At 41.1% G+C, this 24,491-nt stretch overlaps 7 protein-coding genes across 11 annotated transcripts in view; 5 read left to right on the forward strand and 2 right to left on the reverse strand.

The window, feature by feature from the left end:
• The first annotated feature begins 1,424 nt into the window (after positions 1–1,424).
• Positions 1,425–2,937, forward strand: LOC131693264 (uncharacterized). Its single transcript, XM_058980963.1, has 3 exons — positions 1,425–1,655; positions 1,707–2,242; positions 2,530–2,937. Exons 1-3 carry the CDS (start codon positions 1,490–1,492, stop codon positions 2,662–2,664), a joined length of 837 nt encoding a protein of 278 aa, XP_058836946.1. The 5' UTR covers positions 1,425–1,489; the 3' UTR covers positions 2,665–2,937.
• A 4,920-nt stretch (positions 2,938–7,857) lies between these two features.
• LOC131693262 (isovaleryl-CoA dehydrogenase, mitochondrial) lies at positions 7,858–9,774 on the forward strand. Of its 2 annotated transcripts, none has more exons than XM_058980961.1 (4): positions 7,858–7,966; positions 8,040–8,229; positions 8,308–8,387; positions 8,532–9,774. In XM_058980961.1, the coding sequence occupies exons 2-4, from the start codon at positions 8,080–8,082 to the stop codon at positions 9,574–9,576; spliced, it is 1,275 nt and encodes a 424-aa protein (XP_058836944.1). In that variant the 5' UTR covers positions 7,858–7,966; positions 8,040–8,079; the 3' UTR covers positions 9,577–9,774. The 2 variants fall into 2 exon arrangements, with proteins under 2 accessions (XP_058836944.1, XP_058836945.1); XM_058980962.1 differs by having other exon boundaries at positions 7,929–7,966; positions 8,037–8,229.
• A 7,115-nt stretch (positions 9,775–16,889) lies between these two features.
• Positions 16,890–19,528, reverse strand: LOC131691500 (exocyst complex component 7). The gene is made up of 5 exons (XM_058977948.1): positions 19,371–19,528; positions 19,148–19,313; positions 18,501–19,089; positions 17,137–18,360; positions 16,890–17,075 (listed from the first exon to the last, which is right to left on the reverse strand). The coding sequence occupies exons 1-5, from the start codon at positions 19,416–19,418 to the stop codon at positions 16,973–16,975; spliced, it is 2,130 nt and encodes a 709-aa protein (XP_058833931.1). The 5' UTR covers positions 19,419–19,528; the 3' UTR covers positions 16,890–16,972.
• A 72-nt stretch (positions 19,529–19,600) lies between these two features.
• LOC131690240 (large ribosomal subunit protein mL46) lies at positions 19,601–21,018 on the forward strand. The gene is made up of 2 exons (XM_058975837.1): positions 19,601–19,897; positions 19,963–21,018. The coding sequence occupies exons 1-2, from the start codon at positions 19,718–19,720 to the stop codon at positions 20,578–20,580; spliced, it is 798 nt and encodes a 265-aa protein (XP_058831820.1). The 5' UTR covers positions 19,601–19,717; the 3' UTR covers positions 20,581–21,018.
• Positions 20,741–21,606, reverse strand: LOC131690242 (ragulator complex protein LAMTOR4 homolog). The gene is made up of 2 exons (XM_058975840.1): positions 21,027–21,606; positions 20,741–20,969 (listed from the first exon to the last, which is right to left on the reverse strand). The coding sequence occupies exons 1-2, from the start codon at positions 21,173–21,175 to the stop codon at positions 20,792–20,794; spliced, it is 327 nt and encodes a 108-aa protein (XP_058831823.1). The 5' UTR covers positions 21,176–21,606; the 3' UTR covers positions 20,741–20,791.
• Positions 21,607–21,762: 156 nt separating this feature from the next.
• The window catches only part of LOC131690239 (spectrin alpha chain), a 46,208-nt gene continuing 43,479 nt past the window's right edge, over positions 21,763–24,491 (forward strand). For all 4 annotated transcript variants that reach the window (XM_058975833.1, XM_058975834.1, XM_058975835.1 and 1 more), the window contains exon 1: positions 21,763–21,893. The gene's annotated coding sequence lies outside the window, so the exon portion shown is untranslated. The remainder of the gene's footprint in view (positions 21,894–24,491) is intronic.
• The window catches only part of LOC131690241 (protein sarah), a 28,860-nt gene continuing 26,143 nt past the window's right edge, over positions 21,775–24,491 (forward strand). Inside the window, exon 1 of the mRNA XM_058975839.1 lies at positions 21,775–21,893. The gene's annotated coding sequence lies outside the window, so the exon portion shown is untranslated. The remainder of the gene's footprint in view (positions 21,894–24,491) is intronic.

Consider the following 24,491-nt stretch of genomic DNA (forward strand, 5'->3'; position numbering starts at 1 on the left):
TTTACCATAACAACAATGTTAATTTGGAAATGCGGAAGTTTTTTTTCCATTTCCTGTAAAAAATGCAAAATGTGGGTTAACCCCTTTTGGACGCCAGCCATTCATTCTATTTTATCTTAACCCTTACACATCCAGTAATGTAAGACATTCTGGATAACATTGAAAGCTATTATTCAGCGTTTTTATGTAAACATTATTATTATTAAAACAGCCAAGCCCACGGTGCAGAGTTGAGTTTGAAGATGATTCAAAATAATACGGTAATTAAATTATTCATTCGATGAATCCTATTTTAAGTCTTTAAGAAGAAGGAAACGAGGCCAACCGTGCTATGCCGACCGTTCTGTTGTATCGGTTTGGGTAATCATAGGGGGTTATGTGGTAAACGCGGTTAATGTTTCATCTTTGTTAATAACATCGTAGGATAGGACAGACGTATTTTACCCAGGCAGTTGAGCCTAAGTTTATACGCCTTCAGTCGCTCTTTGAAAGTAATAAACAAAGAAAAAGATATTTTTAGTAAGCGCAACTGGTGGCATTTCGTTGAACGTCTTGTCACTGAGAACTGACTGACGATTTGAAATGCCACCGGCAAGTAGCAACTTGTCACTAGCCGGCGCTACGATCTACAAGCAAACGCTATACGGGCATTGTATGCAAAGTTGGATACAATTGGGATTCATACATATGATCCTCCGGATGGTTATAAAGCACGAACCTGTATTTCTAGCTCTGTGGTCTTGTGATGGACTGCAGTTGTTCCAACATAGTATACTCTCTAAGACGAAAACAAAAGAAAAGGAAAAAAAGCATTGTGACATAATATAATTTCTTATGGGTTCAAATGCCATTTTTTATTTCGATCCTGAGCGAATTATTCCTTATCTGAATTTTCTCTTGAAAGGTCCATTTTGCTAGCTTGTTGGTTTAATCCATTTTTATCTTTAAGTTTCATTTGGAAAAGCCTCTCTTTGTTTACTTTCTCATTCAATTATTACGGTTTCACTATAAAATTTGCGAATAATTTTCTAGTACAGATCGAAACATAACTCCATTCACTAACATATTATGCAGTGAGTTAAGGGGTTAATGTAAAAGCGAACAAGCTGTTAATAGACCAGAAAGTACACAAAAAAAATTCTCATTACTTTTCTCCCAAATTTGCTTAAACGTCCAATAAATTCAATAGTTATTTATCCGGAATCTGATTCGGAATTCTGAATGCAATGTTGCATTAGCGCTGAAATCCAGACAGAAATCAAACGACGATTTCTAACCAAATTCCGGATCTAGTTTGACCCTGTTTCGCCGACCAGCAGCTACACAGCCAACCATGACGTCACCATTTGCGGGACACAACTAACACAAACCAGCGCATGCTCGCCCACTGAATAGACATACCTCTCACGAGAGTGCACGTTCTGCTCTGTTTATATTTTTCGACCTGTCTGCCCTGTCGCCGGGAAAATCGAATAGGACCAGCTCTGCGATGGTCGAAAAATTAGATCATCTCATCATAAAAAGTGAACCGTTCTACGCGCTAGAAGAAGCAGATTTTCTCAACGGGATAGCCAACTTGCAGCAGGATGTGGATTTGAGAACACTTTGCCTGACTCGACTAGGTCTTGGCGAGGAAACCATAGCTTTGCTGGAAGGTAATCTATTGATTAAATTCACTAAAAAGTGACAGCAGAAAATTATTACAGCCCAACAAATTGACGTCGAATGTTTGAAAAAGATGCGTTTCGAAGACGTCGATGCCTTATTCGAGACCCAACCGCTTGGTCCCAAAATCAACTTCCGCGAAGCACTGATATCCTGGCGAATCAATATAGGTATGCCAATGAAAAGCCTCCGAACGATGTCTTATCGCAAGCGATCGGCCGAACAGGAACTTTCCCCTACGCGATCAGTGAGGGGTCTGAACAGTTGCATCATTAGTGAACCAATGATTAACACTGCCACTGGGGAGATTCCCAAAGGAAAAGTAGAACTTAGAATCGACTATAAAATGTTTCCCTGGCCAATGACTCCGGAGGTTTTGAAGGATATACTATCCAGTTGTAGCGTTGGCAGATTCATACTGCATTCCGGGGAGTTGGGCTGCTTGGAGAAAACATTCCAGGGTCAGCTGACGGCAATTGTGATCGATTACCACATGGAGTACGATACGAAGATCACGGCACAGCAGCTGGAAAACTACTCTCGATGTATCACAATTTTGTTTCCGCATGAGAATCAGGTAGCGATCGTTGGTTTGTTTGTACACGATTAGTTCTATAGAAAATTTTCAGTAACATGGCGAGTCTCTCTTCGTTTACTTTCTATTTCGATTATTACTAACTCACAATATCATTTTTACTGATTTTCCTGTACATATCGAAAGAATATAACGAAAAGAGTTAAGTAGTAAATGTTGAAACAACCGAGTAATGAACGGAAGAGAAGGTAGCCAAAGAGAATCCCACATTGCTACTTACGACCAAATCTAAATTTTCTCCAGGGTCATATAATACTTTTTTATTCTAGAGCACGTATCACATTCCGCGAGGACCAACGCGGCGAAATCCCGGCGGATCTTTATACTCGAGATTCATCAATCAGAAGATCAGTAAGAAAGCGATGGCTATTGGAAGTGGTTTGGCTGCTCCGTTCCATGGTTAGAGTGCTTAAAGCGACCCGCAAATATGGAACAGTGTGATACGGTATTGCTCCTATTTTATTTTTAGTTTATTTATTTAAGGTCTGACCCAGTATACTTATTGATAATTGATAATAATAATATTATACTTGATCCTTCGTGTGTTCGTGATTTTGCATTTACTTGAGTTCTGTTTGGACGATGGTTTTATTAATAAAGTATTATAATAGTAATATGTTATAACACTTGAAACATTTGTGTGTTCATTAGTTGTCATAGTGAACAAAGAAATATGGCTAATAAATCGTAATTGTTACTGTTATTGTTATCAATGTGCAATCGGGCTCTGCAAATTTTTCGCGAGTCTCGTTCATCTGATGAAGTTAGAAGTTTTTTGGGTCTCGTTACATACGTTGGAAAGTTTATCCCAGATTTAGCAACCATTACTATGCCTTTACGAGAGCTAATATGCCATGCCAATAGGTTCTGCTGTAAGAAAGAACACCAACAAAGTTTTGAGAAACTAAAACAAATGATATCCAGTACCGATACACTAGCTTTTTTTAACAATGCCTTGCGCACTAGAGTTGTGGCAGACGCATCCTCTGTTGTTTTGGGTGCTGTCTTGGTCCAATTTACTGACAACACCGATAATGATCCTCAGATGATTTTCTACGCTAGCAAGAGTTTAACTTGTACTGAAAAACGATACTGCCAAACGAAAAAAGAGGCACTTGCTTTAGTATTGGCTGTAGAGAAGTTCTCATTATACTTGATTGGACAAGAATTTGAATTAGACAGACCATAAACCACTTGAAGTTATTTTTCACCATCTTCCATAGCATGTGCTCGCATTGAACGGTGAGTTTAAAGACTTCAATCCTTTAAATTCAAGGTCAAGTATCGACAAGGAAGCGGAAATATAGCAGAATCTGTCCCGATTGCAAGCATTGTAATTCTGTTTCACTCACGCAAGAAGTTTATCCGATGTCCAAATTTTTCGAGGTAAGATGAGTTGCAAAATTCTCCGTCCCCACAAATAGCGTAAGAATAATTTTCCGGATAAAATTTATTGGATTTTTTCCTTCTTTTAATTTCGTGGAAATCAATAAAAGCCTCAAAATATGCAATTAATTTCAAAGAAAAGCGCCAAAGAAGTACGATAGACGTTTTTTGTTCTAGTGTTTTGGATTCTCCTCGTCAGTAACTAGCACCAACTGGGTGTCTAGTTAGATGATGTATTTAAGCTAGTACCCAAATTAGCACTAGTTAGACACTAAAATCCAAAAAGTTACAAGATGTCTCGATGGTAAGCACAGAAGTGCATAGTTACAGGCGTTTGGTTCTTATACCAAAAGACAGTTTCGGTTCATATTCCTCGTCGGCAAACAGAACTAGTTTTTTATGAAATCTGGAACCGTCTACCGACAAATCTACATTGATCGATTCGACCTCCAAAAGTGACTTCTTGAGGTCGGTGAAGGTCTGACACTAGCTTTATAATACTTTTGCTTTTCTAAGCAGTGGCAAACATTTGAATACTCCAGAACTTCACCCTGTCAGAAAAGGTAGGGCCATCGGAAGTTAAAATTGGCATCGTCATTTCTCAGCCCACACCCTAGCAGACGCTCATCCGCCCATCTAGACTCTGTCAAGATGAGGACCTACAAAGCCTATCTGTTCGTATGTGCTAGTCCGTGTAGCACACCAGTTTCTTCCACAAGCAGGCGCCGGCTGTTAACCAGTCCCACAAGTTTCAGATACATTACATAGAGGATAGTCGGAAGCAGAAAATGAAGAGATAGTAGAGAGATTTTGGTTTGCTGAAACGGGAGAATAAAAACAGGATAATTGTGATTAGTATCCTAGTTGTAATAAATAAATAAACGATTTCTCATCTGTTGTTTGTTTCCTTGTTCGTAGTCTTTCTTCCTGTTCCTGCTTTGTTTGGGCTATTGGCTTTCCCCGTCACGTTCTCTTGCACCGAGTTGCATATATTACAGCATGAGAAACAAATGAAGACAAAAAAATGAAAATAAATGCGAAATGCTCTCCTTCCAGATCCCGAGCATAACCCTTACTTTCCCTTTGCTTATCTTTTTGGTACCAAACGGGAAGCACTTGGCCTTGTACCCACTGCTCTTCCAGCATCCTCGTGATTTTCTCCATTTATCACTGGCGTCACATGTGATATTTGGGTACGGAAAATGATTTCTTGAGCAGACAATCAAATGAAAGAAGATAGTCAGGATATTAGTGCACTTTCTGCACCAGGTATCATATCGCATTTGTAGATACACATATTAAGTGTATTTACTGCACTATATATGATAGTCGGAACGATAGATAAGCAACACAACCTCCCCAAGGTAGGGCCATTCTGGTCCATTCTTCAAAATTATCCAGTGCAGTACTCTGCATCACTCTTTCCAGTTTGAACCACTCATATGGTAGTCGGTCTTTGCCAGTATTGTTCAGTTCAGGTATGTTTTTGAGAGTTATTTGGTAACAACCATAGAAAGCGGTAGCCTCCTTCCTAGGATCCCAAAGAATGTAAGTAAGGTTATGTGGCGAAACCAAAACTTTGTACTTTATCTAAGAAACTAATACAGTGTTAAGCTGCTGAGGATAAGCCGTCGAAAGAGCCGCCTCCTCGCAAACAAGGCAGTTATCCATTCGCATATCCGATTTACTCAAACATAGGAATTGTTTCCTTCTTTCAAACATGTTCTTTATATCTTTATGCCAAATAACTCTACCCGATTGATTGAAACATAGGTGTTGGTTCCTTCTTTCCAGCTTTCCCAGAATCTAAATAAAAATCGAAATGAATGCACATTTTGACAAACGGTTTGGTGTGTTTTTAGAGTATTTATCCTTCTTTTGCAGTGGAATGTTTCGTACGTAAAAGTACGATCCACCCGATTACTCGGTTTACTCAAATATGTGGCACTAAATACACTCGAAAGTAAATGGTACTTTTACCATATAATGTCTCATGTCAAACGATATTATGCCAAATGGCTTTGTGTCAAGCAGGGTAATCTTTTTCAGAAGCTAGGACATATGTTGCACTGTTAGTGCTGATTATTTTTCATTTGAATACATTTTCTAAAAGAGCTTCCCTTCTCTACCTTTGAGTTTCATTTTTTGGAACATTTGTTTTGATACACTTTTGAAGTTACGCAATGTTTATTTAGAGTTTTTCGAGGTAGTGACTACGATCGAAGTTTCTTATTGGATGCGTTTCATTGGTCCTATTCATATGACGGCTATATCAAGGAGACGTTCCTGGTTGACAGTCCCGGTTACAAGGAAAATTCCGCCAGATAATTCATACAGAACTCCGCGACATTCCCAGTAGGAGCGGTTCGTGTTCCGCTTGAAACAATTGGCCACCCTTTTTGTCATCGTTTCGGCTTCTCCCCAATCCAGACCTTTTGCCTATAACCAACATTACTGAAACACTCAGACCCAGCCTTTTACGTGCCACAAAGGCGGTCTAAATTGCCCAGTTCGTAATACGTTTAATTGCCCTTTTTTGACAATATAATCGTTTACGCCAGCGTGACAGCAACGCCTAGTTGAAGATGTCGGGCGTTCATTGAATAAACATCCAACGCATTGGACTAACGTGGGAAGACTTAATCTCACTGGGCAGTTGACGTAAATGATTATTGACAAAAAAGGGTCATTAAACATATTACGAACGGAACAATTTAGACCGCCATTATGGCACGTAAAAAGCTGGATATGTCTGTTCTCTGTGGCTGTATAGCGCATTATTGTACGAATACAGCGCACTACTTCCGACGTGACTCCATCGTTTAGAACCAGAGAATATACGATTGCCGCTGGTTGGATTTACTAGTTTTCAACTGCAACATTATATTTGTAGGGTTGCCAACCGTCCTTATTTTAAAGGACATGTCCTTAATTTCGATGATTTGGGAAAGCGTCCTTAATTTTACTTCAAATATCCTTAGTTTTAATCTCAATCCATGTTATATTTGAAATCAATTAGATTAAATTTACTCAAACGAAAGAAATTTTACTCGCCATTTTAGTTGTTCACTTCCTTATAGTCTTTTGATTTGTTATGTTCAGAATAATGATCCAAAAACATTGATTAATTTTATCGCTTGAAGAAAAGTTACAAACTAATACTTTTCATGTTTCTCATCTTGTTGAAAACGATTTGTCCTTTATTTCGAACCATCGAATTTTAAACACTATCACTTTCTAGCACAGTCGGGAAATTTCTTAGTTACTTCATGGACGTTCATCAATAAGTTCTATACTTAAGGAAAAACTTTGATTTTTGGAAATGAAAATGCAAAAAATAGGATTTCTCGTACTAATATCCATACAAATTTCAAATGTAACACGGGATGCCACGACCTAATATTCTGCATAGTTTCTTAGGATCCCAGAAAAACAAAAAAGCGCGGTTCTAAAAAAAAAATGGAAATCTTTTCTTAACACCACTCAACCAAAAACATTTTAGGCAAAGATAAGTAAAATTTGTTATTCTCGGTCAAAATTCAAGATGTCCTTATTTCGCTTTCAGCCCATTTGGTAACCCTATTTATTGACTTCAAACAGTCATCGAGTAGAACAGTAATATTTTTTTTATATCGTGCATGTTTCCATTTCATAGTCATCGGTTAATCATGGCCAGTGATTGCCATCGACTCAGACCCCTTTGTACGCTAGGCATTCACTGGCTCACAATCGAAATGTGCCTCGAGAAGTCTGCCACAAAGCGCCCATTCCCCACACTGAGCCAAAGGGCAGCAAATAAAGTTGCTAGCAGTAATTATTATCATTTCAAATGATTAAAAGAAATCATTCTCATTATCAATTACAACAACAATCGAAAAAGTCGTACTTCAACAATATGCCAAAAGCAAAGTTATGCTAACAGTTTTGAATGACCTTTTTGCAAATGTTTTTAATAAATTTTCAGTATCCATGTGTTATCAACCATGCGTTAATTCGCACAAATCCATTTACACGTTGTCGTTGTATTGTATAACTTATAGTGATGCTGCGCAAAGCTCAAAGCTCCCTACCGGTAATAAGCTTCAGTCTAATTAAAACCCAGTGCCAAGCCCCCTAACACCCCTGTCCACACAAACATTCAAACCTGTTATCAAGTCGTTAATTTGACCACTACTGACAACATGCATTCGTTCTGTCCATTTAACATTGCAAAACCGGTGTTTTCGATGTATAAGTCACTATCGCTAACTTCACATCACCACTTGCGCAGACCTCCGAAATCAGTCGTCATTCAAGTGCTGCTTGGAACTAAAGGAAAGTGTAAGTATAATTTTCAGATGAATTAGCATACCCATTTTCTGCGACTCGAGTTATCGCTTTATTTTTTTAGCAGTACACACTGTGAGTAGTTGATTCCCGAGAAGAAAAATAAGATGCCGATTCGTAACTTGACAACTGCCACCCGTTTACTCGCCAAAACTCTGCTACGGTCAGGAAAAGGAATTATTGGAACGAACAGTAGATTCCTGTCCCATTATCCGATTGATGAGACCATCTTCGGGTTGACTGAGGAACAGCAGCAGGTACGATGGATAAGGACTTATTTTCCTAGTCACGGTGTTGCTGACTTCTGATATCAATATTATTATTTTCTCATGCAGTTACGTCAGACGGTGTTCAATTTTGCGCAGAAAGAACTGGCACCGTTTGCGCAGGAGATCGATAAACAGAATGAGTTCAAGTAAGTGTTGCTACGCGCATAAAAATGGCTATTTCCATACTATATCGATTTCAAATTAAAATTAAACATTACATCAAGCAAATTATATACGATCCATTCCGTCCTAGCATACAATCAAACTAACATTCCCATATCTAACTGCAGGGACCTTCGCAACTTCTGGAGAAAAATGGGCAACCTCGGCCTGCTAGGACCGACCGCCAAGCCCGAGTACGGCGGACTGGGAGGAACCTATCTGGATCACTGCATCATCAATGAAGAACTGTCTCGTGCCTCGGGTGCGATTTCCCTCTCCTATGGGGCTCATTCGAACTTGTGTGTCAATCAGATTCACCGCAATGGGACGGAACATCAAAAGCAAACCTATCTACCGAAGCTGATCAGCGGGGAACACATTGGAGCCCTTGCGATGTCAGAAGCGGGCTCCGGAAGCGACGTGGTTTCTATGAAAACGAAAGCCGAAAAAAAGGGTGACTACTATCTGCTGAATGGAAATAAGTTCTGGATTACAAACGGACCAGACGCCGACACGTATATCATCTACGCCAAGACGGATTCTAATGGAAAGTCACAACACGGAATAACGGCGTTTATTGTCGACGGGGACAGCTCTGGATTTTCGCGAGGACCCAAACTGGACAAGCTAGGCATTCGAGGCAGTGGAACGTGTGAATTGATTTTTGAGGATGTTAAAGTTCCAGAGAAGAACGTTCTGGGTGAAGTGAACAAAGGTGTATACGTGCTGATGTCAGGGTTGGACTACGAACGGCTAGTACTGGCTGCTGGCCCCGTTGGTCTCATGCAAGCCGCTTGCGATGTCGCATTCGAGTATGCCCATAACCGCAAGCAGTTCAATCAAAGAATCGGCGAGTTTCAGCTGATCCAGGGGAAAATGGCTGATATGTACACGACGATGAATGCATGTCGAGCCTATCTGTACTCGGTGGCTCGTTCGTGTGATCTGGGAAAGGCTAACCCGAAAGATTGCGCCGGTGTCATATTGTACTGTGCGGAGAAGGCAACCCAAATCGCCCTGGATGCCATCCAGATTCTGGGCGGAAATGGATATATCAATGACTACCCGGCGGGAAGGATCATGCGGGATGCGAAGCTGTATGAAATTGGTGCCGGCACGTCGGAGATTCGTCGAATGATCATTGGGCGTGCTCTCAATCGGGAGTATAAATAGATGAAGAGGGGAACTTTGATGCAAACAGGAAATCAGGCTTTTCAGACGCATTTAACAGGGAATCAGTGATAATTCATAATGTCTACATGATGTAGATTGAAACGAATGTGCATTTAAATATTGTGCTTCCATAGATTTATATGTATCCATACAGATAGGTTTATATTTGCTTGTGGAAATAAAATTTAGCGGATTACATTCTTTTTGTATTTAATTGATCATCGATGTTCTGTCGCAGCAAGAAAAGTTACTTACCTTATAAGAATAACGAAGGTTCTATATAGTGATACTTCACACAATATTTTCAAATAATTGTCAGAAGATATGAATATTTCAAGCATTGTTCATAAATTTTAATATCACCTATATATCAACGATCACAAACTTTTTAAGAACCATAAAAGCCTACTGGGATTCAAGTTTTAAGATTGAAGGTTTGAAAAACGAATAATTTTGATAGCTCGTTGGAGACAAATAGGACCTATCTGGCACTACAGGTCAGCTTTTTTCACAATATTATAAAAGCTGCAATAATTTCTACGAAATTGTATTTTCACTTCTAAATATTATTTTTATAACGTTTCACTTTTTGCTCACAAGTTGTTTAACAATTTTTGTTGCCCAGTTTTGAGCTTCGTAAAATTCGAAACATTCATACATCATCAGAGGCGATACTTTGTTCAGAAAAGGATGCGCGTAGCGTCGTAATGTCCGATGAGTTTCCGATGAATCGATCTAATCGATTATTTGGAAACTGACACACAAAAACGATTTGTATAGGTTCAATAAAAATATGGATCAAATCGAAAAAAACTTCGCGTTTGTTTGTAAACGGCCAATGTGCATACTGTCAAAATTCACTTTGAGAGAAGATTCCGGACAAACCGTAACTCACCGAGAATGGATGTTAACATTTTATGAAAGAGAAACGGTTTCTCTTTCGTCCACTGCTGTTGTTTATAATCAGCGATTAATGGCGTGTCCGGAATTTCTTCAAAAATTTAATTTTGACCTACACTGACAAAAATCAAAACGTTTATTCTGTTTGCTTCAAATCACTTAAAATCGGGTACAGATCGTTGCATATCACCAAATCGTATGCCGACTTGAAAACCACAAGCAGATGGTGAGTCCGCAAGCTGTATTCCCGGAATTTAACAAGAATTTTGTTCTCAAAACCCGTTTTGATTCAGCCAGCGAACCCAGAGTTTGCTAAACAGAACCAGAGAGAACCTTGCTATCGGCAGGATCATTATGCCACTTAACGGGTGTTAAAAAAGAGATTTTTCAGTAATGTAGTTAAAAAAAAAACAAAAAAATTCAACGTATTCAGTATTTTTATTAAAAACATGATGTTTATTCTTCAAAAAACGTCAATGAATATTGGAGAAGGGGCCCTGGTCAGCCGTACGACGCAGCTTAGCTTAGTCGCGATGCTCTCACAAGAGCGCTGGACGGCACTGACGTTCAACTTCCGGATACAATTCCGGAATACGGTGTACAGTCGTGATTCGCTGGTCGGACGCTTTTTAACTGGACTGCTTTTTAGTTGGACCTCCGCTAGTTGGACCAAACTAAAAAGCATCTGAACGTAAAAATCTCGACAATCAATCTGACAATAGTTAGAGATGTGAACAGATGCATTTACACTGCCAACATCTCCTTTGGAGAGTTTTTGACATTTGTCAGTCGGTCCAACTAGCGAATCAAATTCGTAAGTTGGACAAGGCTGTAGCCCAACCAGCGAATTACGACTGTACACTAGGGCACTAAGGGAGCCGAAAAAATTCTCAATGGGATGACACTGGGGCAAGTTGGTTGGGTTCCTTTCTTTCGTCACGTACGGTATCCATTTCTGCTCAAGATACTGCAGCGTCTTCTTGGCGTAATGGGAAGACGCCTTGTCCGGCCAGAAGACGTACTTCCCACGCGCATGATGCTCGTTTAAGAATAGCAGGAGAATTTTCTCAAGACACTCCTCCTGGTACAGTCGTGATTCGCTGGTTGGACACTTTGTAACTGGACCACTTTTTAGTTGGACCATTGTCCAACTAAAAAGCATCTGAATGTCAAAATCTTATGTCAGATTGACTTTGACAATCAATCTGACAATTATTAGAGATGTGAATAGATGCAATTACACTCCTAACGTCTCCTTTGGAGAGTTTTTGACATCTGTCAGTCGGTCCAACTACAGTCGTGATTCGTGGGTTGGGCCACAACCTATGTCCAACTAACGAATTTAATTCGCTAGTTGGACCGACTGACAAACGTCAAAAACTCTCCAAAGAAGACATTAGTAGTGTAAAAGATTGTTAGATAGATTGTCAGTCAGTTTGACATGAGATTTTGATGCTCAGATGATTTTTAGTTGGAACGTCCAACTAGCGGAGGTCCAACTAAAAAGCGGTCCAGCTAAAAAGTGTCCAACCAGCGAATCACAACTGTAACGAATCAAATTCGTTAGTTGGACAGAGGTGTGGCCCAACCAACGAATCACGACTGTACACAGGATCCAGGTTCCTGTGTATTCGCTGTTGCGCCGACATCTAGAACCGCCAGCTTGGGCGTTCGTAAATGTTCGCTGATATCCTCACTCTTGCACTTCGAACTTGTCCATCCTTCAGCTTGACGTCCACAACACGTTCTTTGGGCCACGTGTTTTTTGGCAGATCTTGATCGACAATGACGACAACATCACCAATCTGGATTGGTTTAGCTGGGTACTGCCATATTGTGCGGCGATTTATCGACGGCAAATACTCTCGTAGCTATCTTTTCCAGAACACATTCGCGTGAGTTTGTGATGTTTTCCAAGAGTTCGATAGCGTAGCGAGGCTTAGGGTAGTAATGGTTTCGAACCACTGGATGAACCCAACAAAAAGTGGTTGAGTGTAATGGCTTCATGTTCGACATCCTCGATAGGTACGTAAGTTAAGGGTCACGAATTTAGGATATTCTCCACCTCCATGAGGCTGTTCCTGAGAACTGCATCGGTTGGCAATCTTGGAAGCTTCATATTATTCAGTGCTTTCTTAACAGACTGCACCAATCTTTCTCAACTTCCACCCATGTGTGGGCTACTCGGTGGCAAGAACGTCCACTTGGTATTTGGGGTTTCGAGCTCTTCTATGAGCTTCACCTGATCTGGAGAGCGAATTGCTTCGCGATTTGCTGCAACGAAATTAGTTTCACGATCATTGAATAGTTCTAAAGGCGTTTCACGCCTGGCCATGAAGCTCCGGCAGCGCCATGATACAGGAACTGCTATTAAGCGTGTGGACAATCTCTATATGGACGGTACGGACTACTCGAACAAGCTTTCACCAGCTCGAATATTTAGTAAAGTTAATGACTGGAACGCGAACAGCATGAAGGTTTGTCGAACGGTTGATTTCTGTTGTGGTAGTTCCGTGATTCGTCGGCGGAGCTGGCCACGAACTTTGCTGCTGCCACGTTAAACCACCGGCTTGATGGCGAAATATTCTTTGCCACTTCGTACCTTCATCTGCGACATTCATTTTTGTCGGAACCCAGAACCATTCCGAAAGTGCACTGTTTTCCAAAATCTCGCCAACTCTGGCGCCGACGTACTTGCTGTATTTCCTGTGATCCGAACACAGCCAACAAAGATTATCTCTTTGTACTGCTATTTGATGCGTTTCTCCTATCGCCTTCGCCAGGCGTGTTCCAATCACTGCTGCTTGCAGCTCCAGTTGGGGAATCGAAACGTACTTTAGTGGTGCAACACGAGTTTCGGCAGTAACGAAGGTATACTCTATCGTGTTGCCCTCTTCGTACCGAAAGTAGGCGACTGCTGCGTATCCGTTTTCGCTTGCATCGACGAATACGTGCAGTTGGATTTCGTTGGAATAGGCTGACGACGTGGTCATCGTTCGATAACACCGCTGGAACGGAAACTGTTTCAACGTTGTGTAACACACTGAGCCATGTTCTCCTCTTCTCGAATTGCTGATCTGCCATTGGTTCGTCACAGCCAACATTAGAACGCCAGATATCTTGAAGTAGGACTTTCACGAACATCACCACGTTTGCGAGAAGCCCAATCGGATCGTAGACTGACAATGAGGATTCGCAGCACCTTCCGTTTGGTTGGGGCTTTCTGTCCAGATAACAGCTCGTGCTTGCATCGTTGCGGAATTTTGAATGTGAACGCATCACTGATAGTATCCCACCACATGCCCAGAACTTTCTCGGTTGCTAGCTCCCCAGACTTGTTCAAATCCTTGTGAGAAGAACTGTGATCACCTATGACATCAACTACTTTTTTCGAATTCGACAACCATCCTCGAATTTCAAACCCTCCTTCAGCGTGTATGAGTCGTATATCCTGCGCGAGTTTCACCGCCCCTTCTTCCGATTCGACGCTATAAAGCATATCGTCGACGTAAGTTCCGTTACAGATCGCTTCCACTGCTTCCGGAAACCGGTTCTTAAATCGACCTGCGTTTAGGTTCTTGACGTACTGTGCGCTGCTTGGAGAATAACTCGCACCGAACGTCATCACCTGCATGATGTAAACCGTTGGAGTATCGCTGGGGATTCCATCATTCCACAGAAACCTTTGGCAATGCTGATCTTCGTTGTTGATCTGCACTTGATGGAACATCTCACGAATATCCCCTGAGACCGCTATACGATACTCACGAAACTTTTAATGCTTGTAATGCTTATAAACATTCGAAAAGCTTGTATAAAACTTATAAACATTTGTAAAGCTGCTATGCAGCTTATAAACATTTGTAAAGCCCATATAAAGCTTATAAACATCGGACAGCTCTTATATAGTCAACATGCTGCTTACTTTAGTGCTTAGTGGTTTGCTGGGTAGCCAACCTAGTCGAGTTAATACGGCGGTAGGCTGATTTTCACTCCCTTCTCTTGAGTCGAATGGATACTCCAACCTAGTGTTGTCTACACCCAACAGGATTCGCGGTTTAACTTCAGCGTAGGACGCGATAGGAAGACCGGCGAGATGTCCGTTATGTTTCACCAGATCCGAAATCGCTATTGATTGAGAAGGAAGATCTAAGCTTCGTACTGTGTGTACCTTCGACAGATGAAAGCGTTGAGTGGGAGTTTGGGAACCCGCGATGTCAACCGCAAATTTCACCGATTCTTCTTCGTATCTGCCTTGACCACCAGTCCAAGACATACACAACGGAGTTTTCTCGCTGTTAAGATTCAACTCCTCCCACAGACTATGTTCCATCAGAGTGGAGGTAGATCCTAAGTCAAGGAAGGCGTAGGTAGTAATGGACTTCTCCTTTCTATGTACCGTGATTCTAATGTACTTCAACAGTACTCCCACAAGAGAACAGTGATGAGTGTTGCAAGAGGTGTTTTGCAATGAACTGTTTGGCAGCTGTTTCGCGTGTTTGCTGTCGTCGTGCAACAACGGGTGATGAAGGTAGCTACATCCATTTTTAACACAAGAGTTCTTCCTGTCACAAGTTTTAAAGTGCTTGGTCAAACATTTTCGACAAATCTTCTTTTGGTTGATCAGCGTCCATCGTGCACTTGGCGCCATGTTGAGAAAACCACTACATTTGTCGAGATCTTCGCACTTTTTCGAGCATGCCAAACACGCTGTGCGATTCCCTTCTCTAGGCGGGGTTGCAGGTGCAGGTGGATATGCGCTTCTTCTCTTCTCGAGTTTGTTCAGTTTGTCCGAGCCATTCGTTACAATCAAGCAATGTACATTCTGTTTCCGATAGAATGCCCAATTCATTTTCAAGGTTTACGGTAAGCTGACCACAAGCTCTTGCAGCAAAGCAACGTTGTAGAACCGCCGATCCATTCGGCACACCTGTTTTGTAGTGCACAAAAAATCGACAATCGTTTCCATTTTGTCAGCCTTTGGAGGTGGCATCATCCTGACTCTATGCACCATCGTTTCCACTATGGACTACGGATTTCCAAAGAGGGTTTTCAATCGGCTTATGATCACCGGAGCATTGTCCGGATGTAAAAGCAGATTTTTAACTGCGTTCAGGGCTTTGTCGTATAAACTCCTCTCCAGTCGATCAAATAGTTCGTCATTTCGAAAACCACAGTTGATCACAGTTTTTATTAAAAACAAAATGTTTATTCTTCAAAAAAACGTCAATGAGAATTGGAGAAGGGGCCCTGGTCAGCCGTACGACGTAACTTAGTCGCGATGCTCTCACAAGAGCGCTGGACGGCACTGACGTCCATCTTCCGGATACAATTCCGGATTGTGGTGGTCAACTGCTTCGTATTATTGGTCCGCCAATTATTTTTGTACACTAGGGCACTGAGAGAGCCAAAAAAATCCTCAATGGGACGGCACTGGGGCAAGTTGGTCGGGTTCCTTTCTTTCGACACGTACGGTATCTTTTTCGGCCCAAGATACTCCAGCGTCTTCTTGGCGTAATGGGAAGACGCCTTGTCCGGCTACGTACCTCCCATCCGCATGATACTCCTTTAAGAATGGCAGAAGAATTTTCTCAAGACACTTCTCCTGGTACACTTGTTGATTGATGGCCAGACCGCTCGGCTTGAACCACGGCTTTGAAATCCCTCTGTCCGATATGGCGATGTACAGCATTTTTTTTTCAAATTTATGCTTAAACTTATATTTTGTTTCTGGGGTGTAGCCGTCTTATCGCTGGAATAGTAGCCGGCGTCACGCAAATTCGTTTCGTCCTTGTTGTCGAACAGCTTTTTCAACGCTTCTCTTTTTCTTATTCGTCATTATCTTCGCCGTACGGCCGCTACCGATTTTCCGCCCCACGCTCAGGGATGCAAGGATCCGGTAAATTGTACTCACGGGCACGTTTTAGTCTCGAAAGTGGTCTACGGTAAACTTTTTTCCACGATGACCATGCACTTCGTAAAACCATACAACAAGATCGCGAAGTGCTTGCTGTTTCAACGCCATCTTCGATTGAACTGACAGTTCCCGAGCAAAATGAAACATGCCACCCATTTCTAGGGAGTCCAGAGAGCAATTCTCTTGTAGAGAAAAACAATTTACGCTCTTTAGTTTAATTACAGAAAGGTATTGAAATCATTCTCATTTTTTATTGAACACCCGTTACTACAGCAAGAATTGTAGTAACAGTTTCTTTTGTTCTTCGGACAAGGGACAATAGAAAAGTAACTATTTTTGTCGTCCGCTTCGCACTGGCTCGAGCATAAATTAATTTTCTGTGCAATTTCAGTTAGTCCCACGGAGTAGCAACCAGAGGTGATCGCACAAACCCAAGCACAATTACAAAACCCCAACAATTTAAAAAAAATGTGAATAGGACTATCGAGAACGAACATTTTTGCGAAAAAGGTGCATTTGCAGCATAACTCGGTTTTATATTAACGTAACTTAAACAGGTATCTTATATTTTTTGTCATTTTATATTGTGTCATCGAAGAAGCTATTCAGCATCGCTGTTACGTCGGTAGGTCGATATTTGACGTACTTCTCAGGATTCTTACTGAACTGCACTTCGGAATAGCTGAAAAAGATAATCATACTATTACTAGCTGTCGTCCTAACTACATAGCAACAACACTCACATTTCAAAGAACGCATTGTACTGCGGTACAATGTGCTCGGTGTTGTCCCGTTTGATACCTTCTCGAAGAAGTACATCAGGAACGGACACGGCCCGCTGGGTTCGCATTGCGTCGTCCAGTTCCTTGTTGAAAGAGGAAAAACGCTCCTTGATAATGGCTCGCTCTTTGTCTTTAACACGCCCTCCCATCGGCCGGGGAATGTCTTCCAACGGTGCGATGTTAGCTAGCATCTTGGACCACGAACTAAGATAGGCTTTTTTGAGATCTTGAATCATCTTTTGATAACGCTTCTCGCAGTCATGCTCCGTGAGGGCAACAATATCGATCAGATTGGAACGTTGCAGTGATTTCAAAATGTAGTGCGTGTTGTTCAGCTTGAACAGCTGCTTTGTGGCCAAATCTCCGTACTGTTCCGATTTAGTGGCAATAGTATAGTTCAACTCGCCAAGAACCTTCCGGACGTAGATCCCCAGAAGAGCTTTATTTTTTTGCTCGACTGAAACCGTTTTGTGGGAAGCAATCCGATCGAGATCGTTTGAATAAACTGAATCCACCAGAAGAATGCTACCGATGGTGTCGCAATGTTCTTGAAGTTGTTCTAAGAACCAAATCGTGTTCGAGGTTAGCTCGTAAACGGTTGCATCCTTCGGTACATTTGAACTTCCACCATAGCTTATAGTGCTGGAACTCATGCTTACCATCCCACCACTTCCAGAGTCATTTTTAACAGCATCTATAAACTGTTCCAGCGCTTTAGAACCGGTCTGCTGGAGTTTGCTCAAAACTCCACTTAGCTGCTGTCGCTGAGCAGTGTCGCAAATTTTATCGATGTCAGGTTGCAGAATCTGGACGTGTTTCAAGGCTGAGAAAATGCCTAATGCAGCGGACCACTCTCTGCGACTGATACTTCGCAGCACCCGCCCGGTAATCGCTTCGGCGTCCTTCACAACCATTTCAATCGACGGTTGCGAAAGGCGGGAGAAAACTTCGTTGTGACGTGAAGTTGGAATGATATCGTTCAACAGGTGACGTTCCCAAACTAGCAGTTTTTGCAAGCCGAGTAGAAGTACCAGATATTTTTCCAGCTCCTGATCGTTATCGTTTCCGTACTCTTCTGCTGCGAGAATGTCTCCGAAGGAGGAGTTTTTCCGCATCGCCAACCCGGCGGATTGTCCGAGCGTTTGGGATGCTTTCATGAGCATTTTGTTTGCCTTGCGTTCGAAGCTGTGATGGAAAGGAAAGAATTTGATAAGTGTTTAGATCATTGAAATTGAATACATCACAAAAATTTAACCTTAAAATGAGCTAAATATTCGTTAAAACAAATAACGAACGAAAATTCACCAATAGAAACTACTACTCACATTTGCTGCAACCGTGCGGAAGTAGACTTTTTCAGTCCTGCATCCGACTGACGCCCGTAGTATCTGGACTTCAACGGTTCATTTCCCCAGCTTCCACTCTTCTGGTGATCTTTCAAATTTTGCAGCGATCTCATAATCACCTCCGAACGCTCATCGCCATAGATCTGTACATACTCCCGCCGTAGGTTGTTATCCAACCATTGTGCAATCACATTCAGTTCCTCCCGGGTACTGCTCGGAAGCTGCTTGATCGATGGGCAATCCTCGTTGGAAGAATCTTCCTCGATGTAGATCAGATCCAGCAAATCGACGGGCCGCATCGGAGCGCTATGCTTTTTCAGCAGCGATTTCAAATGATTGTTCAAAGTTTCGCAGCCATTGTTGAACAAGCTGGTGACGTTCTCCAATTCCACACTTTGTGGATTGTTGTTCAGAAAGTAGTCCTTAGCCTTTTTCAGCTTATTCAATCCGTCGAGAAAAGCTGCGATGTTTCCTTCCGATGGCCCCTGATGAATCAGGTTGCATACATCCTGCGAGGCATCGTAATGGGACAGTACCTGCTCCAAGTAGCTCAAAGTGGAATCCAAATCTGAAAGAACGGAGTTTACCGTTATGTAGGGAAATTTTACACAATAAAAGAACGGTACTTTGTTGCTGTTTTTGAAGATTCTTAGTCACATTGTAAACGGGTAGAATTGTGTGTTCCAGCTTCCCCAAACGTTGCTCGAAAGAATTGAGGATTTTTGACATAGACCGAGTCAATTCAGAGTATTTATCGACACGATCCTTCAGCAGGGCTTGGTTCGTTTTCTCCTAAAAATGATCTCATCGTAGTTTGTGCTGAATGTTTCTATGTAACACCATACAAACCTTTTCGAGCTTTGTTTCAATTTGTGAAGTATTCTCTAAATTGCTCATTTCACCAGTTTACTGTAAACTTTTTGTTTAGTGATTACAAAAATGAACTGTTTTTCTTTTATTTTGATGACGAATTAATTCTGTCAGTAAAAAGTTCAAAACAGAAAATGACAAATTTTCTTATTAGAAATCCAGAAATCAATATAATGTCGTTTCACATCTCACCTTTGCAGTCAGCTGTTTGCGCTGTCAAACTTGTACCCCACGCATGGACACAAAAACCACCCAAAAGCTTTGAACTCGCGTACTGTTTTGAAGAATTAGTTTGCGTAATATTTCCGACTTGTTCGAGGCGAAATATGAGTTTAATTTTGCGTAAAACAATATTGGACACCGCCCGTGTAGTGCTAGCTCGTCAAGCATCCACTAAACCAGTTGAATTGGGCGCCAAAGAAAAATGGGACATTTACGCGGGGGTCCTTGTGGAACGTCTGCCGGTTATAACGAAAACTATGACTCCACTGGAAGTTAACTTTAAGGTAATTTTGCCATAAACATAACTTAGAAAGTATTACACATAAATATAACGTAAACATTTCGACAGGCGGTCTTGGACAAGACTGAGTTTGAGAAAAGCCTGAAATCCAACCACGAACTACGGAAGGAAATGGAAAAGAAACAAACGGAGCTGCTCAAAGCGGGCAAAATTGATCTGGACTCGGAAGCACTAAAACAAACCGCTCAAGATCTAGAAGATGCGTATAACGATGAGTTTAGCAAGTTCAAACCGTCGCCGAGGGTTACCGAAGCAGATCGAAAGAATGACGTAAAATCGCTGCAACGAAAACTGGAAGAGACTCTGATCCTTCTAACGGAACAAAAGTTAGGCGAAAAAAGCTACTATTTACTGCCTCAAGGTCGTCACGTAGCAGGGGAATCATTACGACAGACTGCCGAACGGGTACTGAGGGAAAGCACGGGCGACTCACTAAAGGTGACATTCTACGGTCACGCCCCAGTTGGTTTCTACAAATACAAATACCCGGCAGGCGTGCGGCAGGGAACAGTCGGAGCAAAGGTCTTTTTCTTTCGCAGTGTACTGAAACCGGATAGTGCAAATATTTCGGACGGGAAAGCGAAATTCCAGTGGTTGGATCAACCTGAGTTGGAGAAAGTGTTAAAGGAACCGTATTTTAACAGTGTGTCTCAGTTTCTGCTATGAACGTTTCTAGAATAATAAAGTAATCCCAATGTAGGTTCTTCCGTTGAATCTAGATTTAACCAAAAATTGTTTGTGGTGTTGATTATGTGCACGAGGAAAAGTTTAATTGATCAACAAAGATTAGTAGTTTTGTCATAGAAAGTAACAAGATCATCTATACTTGAGTTTACAAAAAATTTATTCGCTCGAATAATCGCACATAGGCATTGCTTTAGGCAAAAATGGTTCTACCTTCTGCTGCATCACCTGCCCCTCCGGCCACACTCGAACCGTTCCGCCGCTTAACTACGTACACTTTCTTGTTCGAAAGGCATATCGTATAGCTGTGTTCCTCGTAGGCAATTGATATCTTTTTGCACGATCGTTTCTTGAATACGGCCGGATCAACACTGTAAAGATAAAGCATATTCAATATATTAATAAATTCTATCTAATTGAGCATTTACCTTTCCGTAAGCGTCAAAAGTCCACTAATAATTCCAGCACTTCTCTCATCGTTCTCCATCTCCCCACCAGAAGCAAGAACCGCACCATCTTCCGACATTATCAGATATCCGATCTGGTCCGGAATCGGTCTATTATCAAGATCTAGCATTTTCGGTTCCTGTCGCTGAACCGGTACTATACCACTATTTCCGCTACAGCAATAAACCTGCACCAAGGCTTGATGCGAGTCGTTCACGTTACAACTACGACTGGAGCAACAACTGTCGATGGTAGAACTGCGATTTCTTATGTTGCTACTGCTGCTGCTGGCAGATGCACTTTCCAAGCTAAGCTGACCGATGCGATTGAATTGTCAAATGAAAAAGTGCGTGAATAATCGAACCGCTAGTAGTATCCAATATTTTAGTGAACTCATTAAATTTCGTGCGAAAACGATTGATGGAAGCCACTCTGCGATAAACAATGCGAACACTTGCCTGGATTCCGTCTAGACTGATCGATTTTTCCACAATGTTTTGCTTCGATTTATCACTATGAGATCATCCCATTAGAAATTGGTTTGTTTTGATTATGCGATTTGGTTACGTGTCGATAAAGAAGACTTGAAAAGAAAAGAGATGCGGGCGGATCAAAATCACAGTGACGCTCATATGACAGCTTTTAGTCGAAACTTTAGCAAAAATATAACAAGAAGATAACGAAAACATCGTCGGCCGATCCGCGGCGCTGGCAGCCATTACAGTTCGTCATTAGCCATTGCAGTGTTAAGTTCGGTCGGTTCGTGAAGTACTTGTGAAAAAAGTGAAAATTAGTGAAAAATTTGCCAACAATCCTGGAAAAAACGTGAAAAACTTTACATCTAGACTGTAAGTAAACTGTCTGATGTTAGGTTTCGTAGAAATTTGATTGCTTTGACCTCGAATCTTCGTTTTTCGGTCGCGGTAATTTTTTTTTGCTGAACGAGAAAAAATGGTGACACACCCAGTCAAACGGGGTGAAAAATTGTTCCGTTTTTTCTACTTATTGAAATTACTTGTGCCCTGGAACGCTCGCGAAAAACAATCACAATTACCTATTTTGATAAAAAAAAAACTATTAGAAATGTTGTTTGCCGATGATACCGTCGATATTTTGGTTGAAGTACTTTTCTGTGCCAATTTTTACCAGGTTGTGTGAAAAATCGATATTAGTAACTGTGAGGAAAATGATGACCTTTTTGTCACCGGAAAAATACAGCACACAGGAAGCGTGTCACTGTAGACCTAAGTAATTCAAAAAAAAAATCGGTAAAGATAAATTCGTGTAGGAATGCGATGGAACTGCGGCTTTGGCAAACATACGGAATATGCATTACGTCATCAACTTGTCCAATGATGGACTATTTTTAGCTCATTACGGTGTTTTTTGATATTGTATTCGTTGCGGGTTTGTTTGTGGTTGAATTGAAGCGGTAGTATGTACACAACCAGCAAACAGCGACGGGTTGGGTTTGGAATATTGATTGTAAAACACAGAGAGAGCCGTTTAGATTTGTAACGTGAATAGGAACCGTAAACGGAAAATGCAATGGGAAGACAGCAGAAAACGATGGAGAATCGTTTGATAGAGAAAAGCAAACTTTCTAATTGGAGCAATGCAAGCGATACGGTGATGTAGGGTGCTGTGTCTATTTTGATCATATTAAGAAGGATGTCACACTGCTTTGTTATTTAATTTAATTATATTACTCGGTCGAAAATCCATGCGTTACGTAGAATTTGAAATTAGTAATCCTCTTTAGTTATTAAGTAACAAAGACAACAAAAAGGTCGTAAAAATTAAAATGTGTTTATGCTAAGCGTAAATTCGAAACGAGTGTCAATACCACCCTACACGAAACATTGAATTTTTGTGATCGTTTTTGCTGGTCAAATTTTGCCGTTGCCGTTGCTATGAACTTCAAAGGTTATCGAAATTATAATATATGTGGCGTTTACGGTTTGGCCTGTGCGACACAGACTATACATGATCTAACTAAGTCTTGTTACTGTAAGGGGCCGTACACAAATGACGTAGCTTTTTTTCGGCGATTTTTAACCCCTCCCTCCCCTCGTAGCATTTGGTCACAAAATTCTAACCTCCCCCTCGTAAATAACGTAGCATTCACCTACCCCCTCCCCTTCGTCCCATGCAAAGCGCCTGGGCGACGAAAAAAATACATATCAATCATGAATCGACCAAAGGGCCGTAGTCGCAATGATATCGAATCGAGAAAAATAGCTTTGAAAATTCGGTTCAGAAAATTAAATCGTATTTTAACAGTGTATGCATACTGCGCCTTCAAATGTATTGAAACACTTTGAAACAATACTAGTTTTCGGAAGCATAACTAAAATGTTTTATATAATAACGTTTTCGTTGATAAAATTGAAAACAGATTATTTCGCCGAGTGTTGTTATGAAATGTTGATTAGGCCATTTTTGAGTCGCCCTCTTGTTTTGACGACTCTCAATTTCGCCCTGCAGTGTCCCCAAAAAACAAAAATCAAATGTGGCTTTCGCCGTGCTCGCTGGAGGGGAAAATTTGTTATTCCCCCTGGGCGTAACAAGCACTTGGTTTTTATGTTTAGGGCGAGTCTGTTTACGGACCTTGTAAACAATGATGCTGTCAATTTCGCCTGTATACACTACCTTAGAAATGCAGAGGCGTAACCCGCCTGGCTTTTTGTTTACAGTCGAAAGTCGGATCCGCCGTTTTGTTTTTTATTGATTTTCATGAAGTGTGAAATATTTATAAATGAGTTTTTATATTTTTTATAAAGTATTTTTACTCCTCTTTCAGATATTAATCAAATCTCTGTTTGTGTACATTTGTTAGTTTCGCCCATTTGTCGGTTCACGATCGATATGTTTTTCAATTATTTCCAATACAAACCGCATCAAAAGTAACTTGTTTGAATTTAAATTCATTTCTCTAGGGAATGGAGGATCATTATATTTTTATTTTTTCTAAACAATGGGTTTTAAGCTTAATGCTACGTCGCACAACTTCTGACCCTACCCTCCCCCTCGTCACACTTCGTCACAAATTTGGTATGCCCTCCCTACCCCCCAAAATGCTACGTCATTTATGCATGGCCCCTAAGTTACATTATAAGGAAAACAAATGTATTTTTGGTTAAGTTTTTCTGGACAGAAAACTACATACTGGAAGTTTGCCAAATGACAGCTTATTACCATTGGCTTATAAGTCGCTTTTGCTCCCAAAATATTAGTGACAGCATTAAACTGACCAGCCAAGTCACACGTCGTTGGCTACACTATATAACAATTGATAGCATTGATAAAAATCTAAAAGTAAACTGATAGCTGTGCGTATTGTAGCTGGATCAGAAGTAAAATGATAAAAACCGCATGGTAGAGGACCGCTTCAAAAAGAATTTAACGGACAAACGTCAGTAGATAAGATAGAAAACTGTTTTTGT

Source organism: Topomyia yanbarensis, chromosome 3, assembly GCF_030247195.1.
Source record: "Topomyia yanbarensis strain Yona2022 chromosome 3, ASM3024719v1, whole genome shotgun sequence".
In the NCBI taxonomy this organism is placed as follows: domain Eukaryota; kingdom Metazoa; phylum Arthropoda; class Insecta; order Diptera; family Culicidae; genus Topomyia; species Topomyia yanbarensis.

Coding starts and splice junctions, on each gene's coding strand:
- LOC131693264 (XM_058980963.1), top strand. CDS start 1,490: ATGGTCGAAAAATTAGATCATCTCATCATAAAAAGTGAACCGTTCTAC. Junction 1,656..1,706: donor AACCATAGCTTTGCTGGAAG/GTAATCTATTGA, acceptor AAATTATTACAG/CCCAACAAATTGACGTCGAA. Junction 2,243..2,529: donor TGTTTCCGCATGAGAATCAG/GTAGCGATCGTT, acceptor TTTTTATTCTAG/AGCACGTATCACATTCCGCG.
- LOC131693262 (XM_058980961.1), top strand. CDS start 8,080: ATGCCGATTCGTAACTTGACAACTGCCACCCGTTTACTCGCCAAAACT. Junction 8,230..8,307: donor TGACTGAGGAACAGCAGCAG/GTACGATGGATA, acceptor TTTCTCATGCAG/TTACGTCAGACGGTGTTCAA. Junction 8,388..8,531: donor GATAAACAGAATGAGTTCAA/GTAAGTGTTGCT, acceptor ATCTAACTGCAG/GGACCTTCGCAACTTCTGGA.
- LOC131691500 (XM_058977948.1), bottom strand. CDS start 19,418: ATGAGCAATTTAGAGAATACTTCACAAATTGAAACAAAGCTCGAAAAG. Junction 19,314..19,370: donor TTGAAACAAAGCTCGAAAAG/GTTTGTATGGTG, acceptor GATCATTTTTAG/GAGAAAACGAACCAAGCCCT. Junction 19,090..19,147: donor TCTTCAAAAACAGCAACAAA/GTACCGTTCTTT, acceptor CCGTTCTTTCAG/ATTTGGATTCCACTTTGAGC.
- LOC131690240 (XM_058975837.1), top strand. CDS start 19,718: ATGAGTTTAATTTTGCGTAAAACAATATTGGACACCGCCCGTGTAGTG. Junction 19,898..19,962: donor CACTGGAAGTTAACTTTAAG/GTAATTTTGCCA, acceptor ACATTTCGACAG/GCGGTCTTGGACAAGACTGA.
- LOC131690242 (XM_058975840.1), bottom strand. CDS start 21,175: ATGCTAGATCTTGATAATAGACCGATTCCGGACCAGATCGGATATCTG. Junction 20,970..21,026: donor CTTTTGACGCTTACGGAAAG/GTAAATGCTCAA, acceptor TTATCTTTACAG/TGTTGATCCGGCCGTATTCA.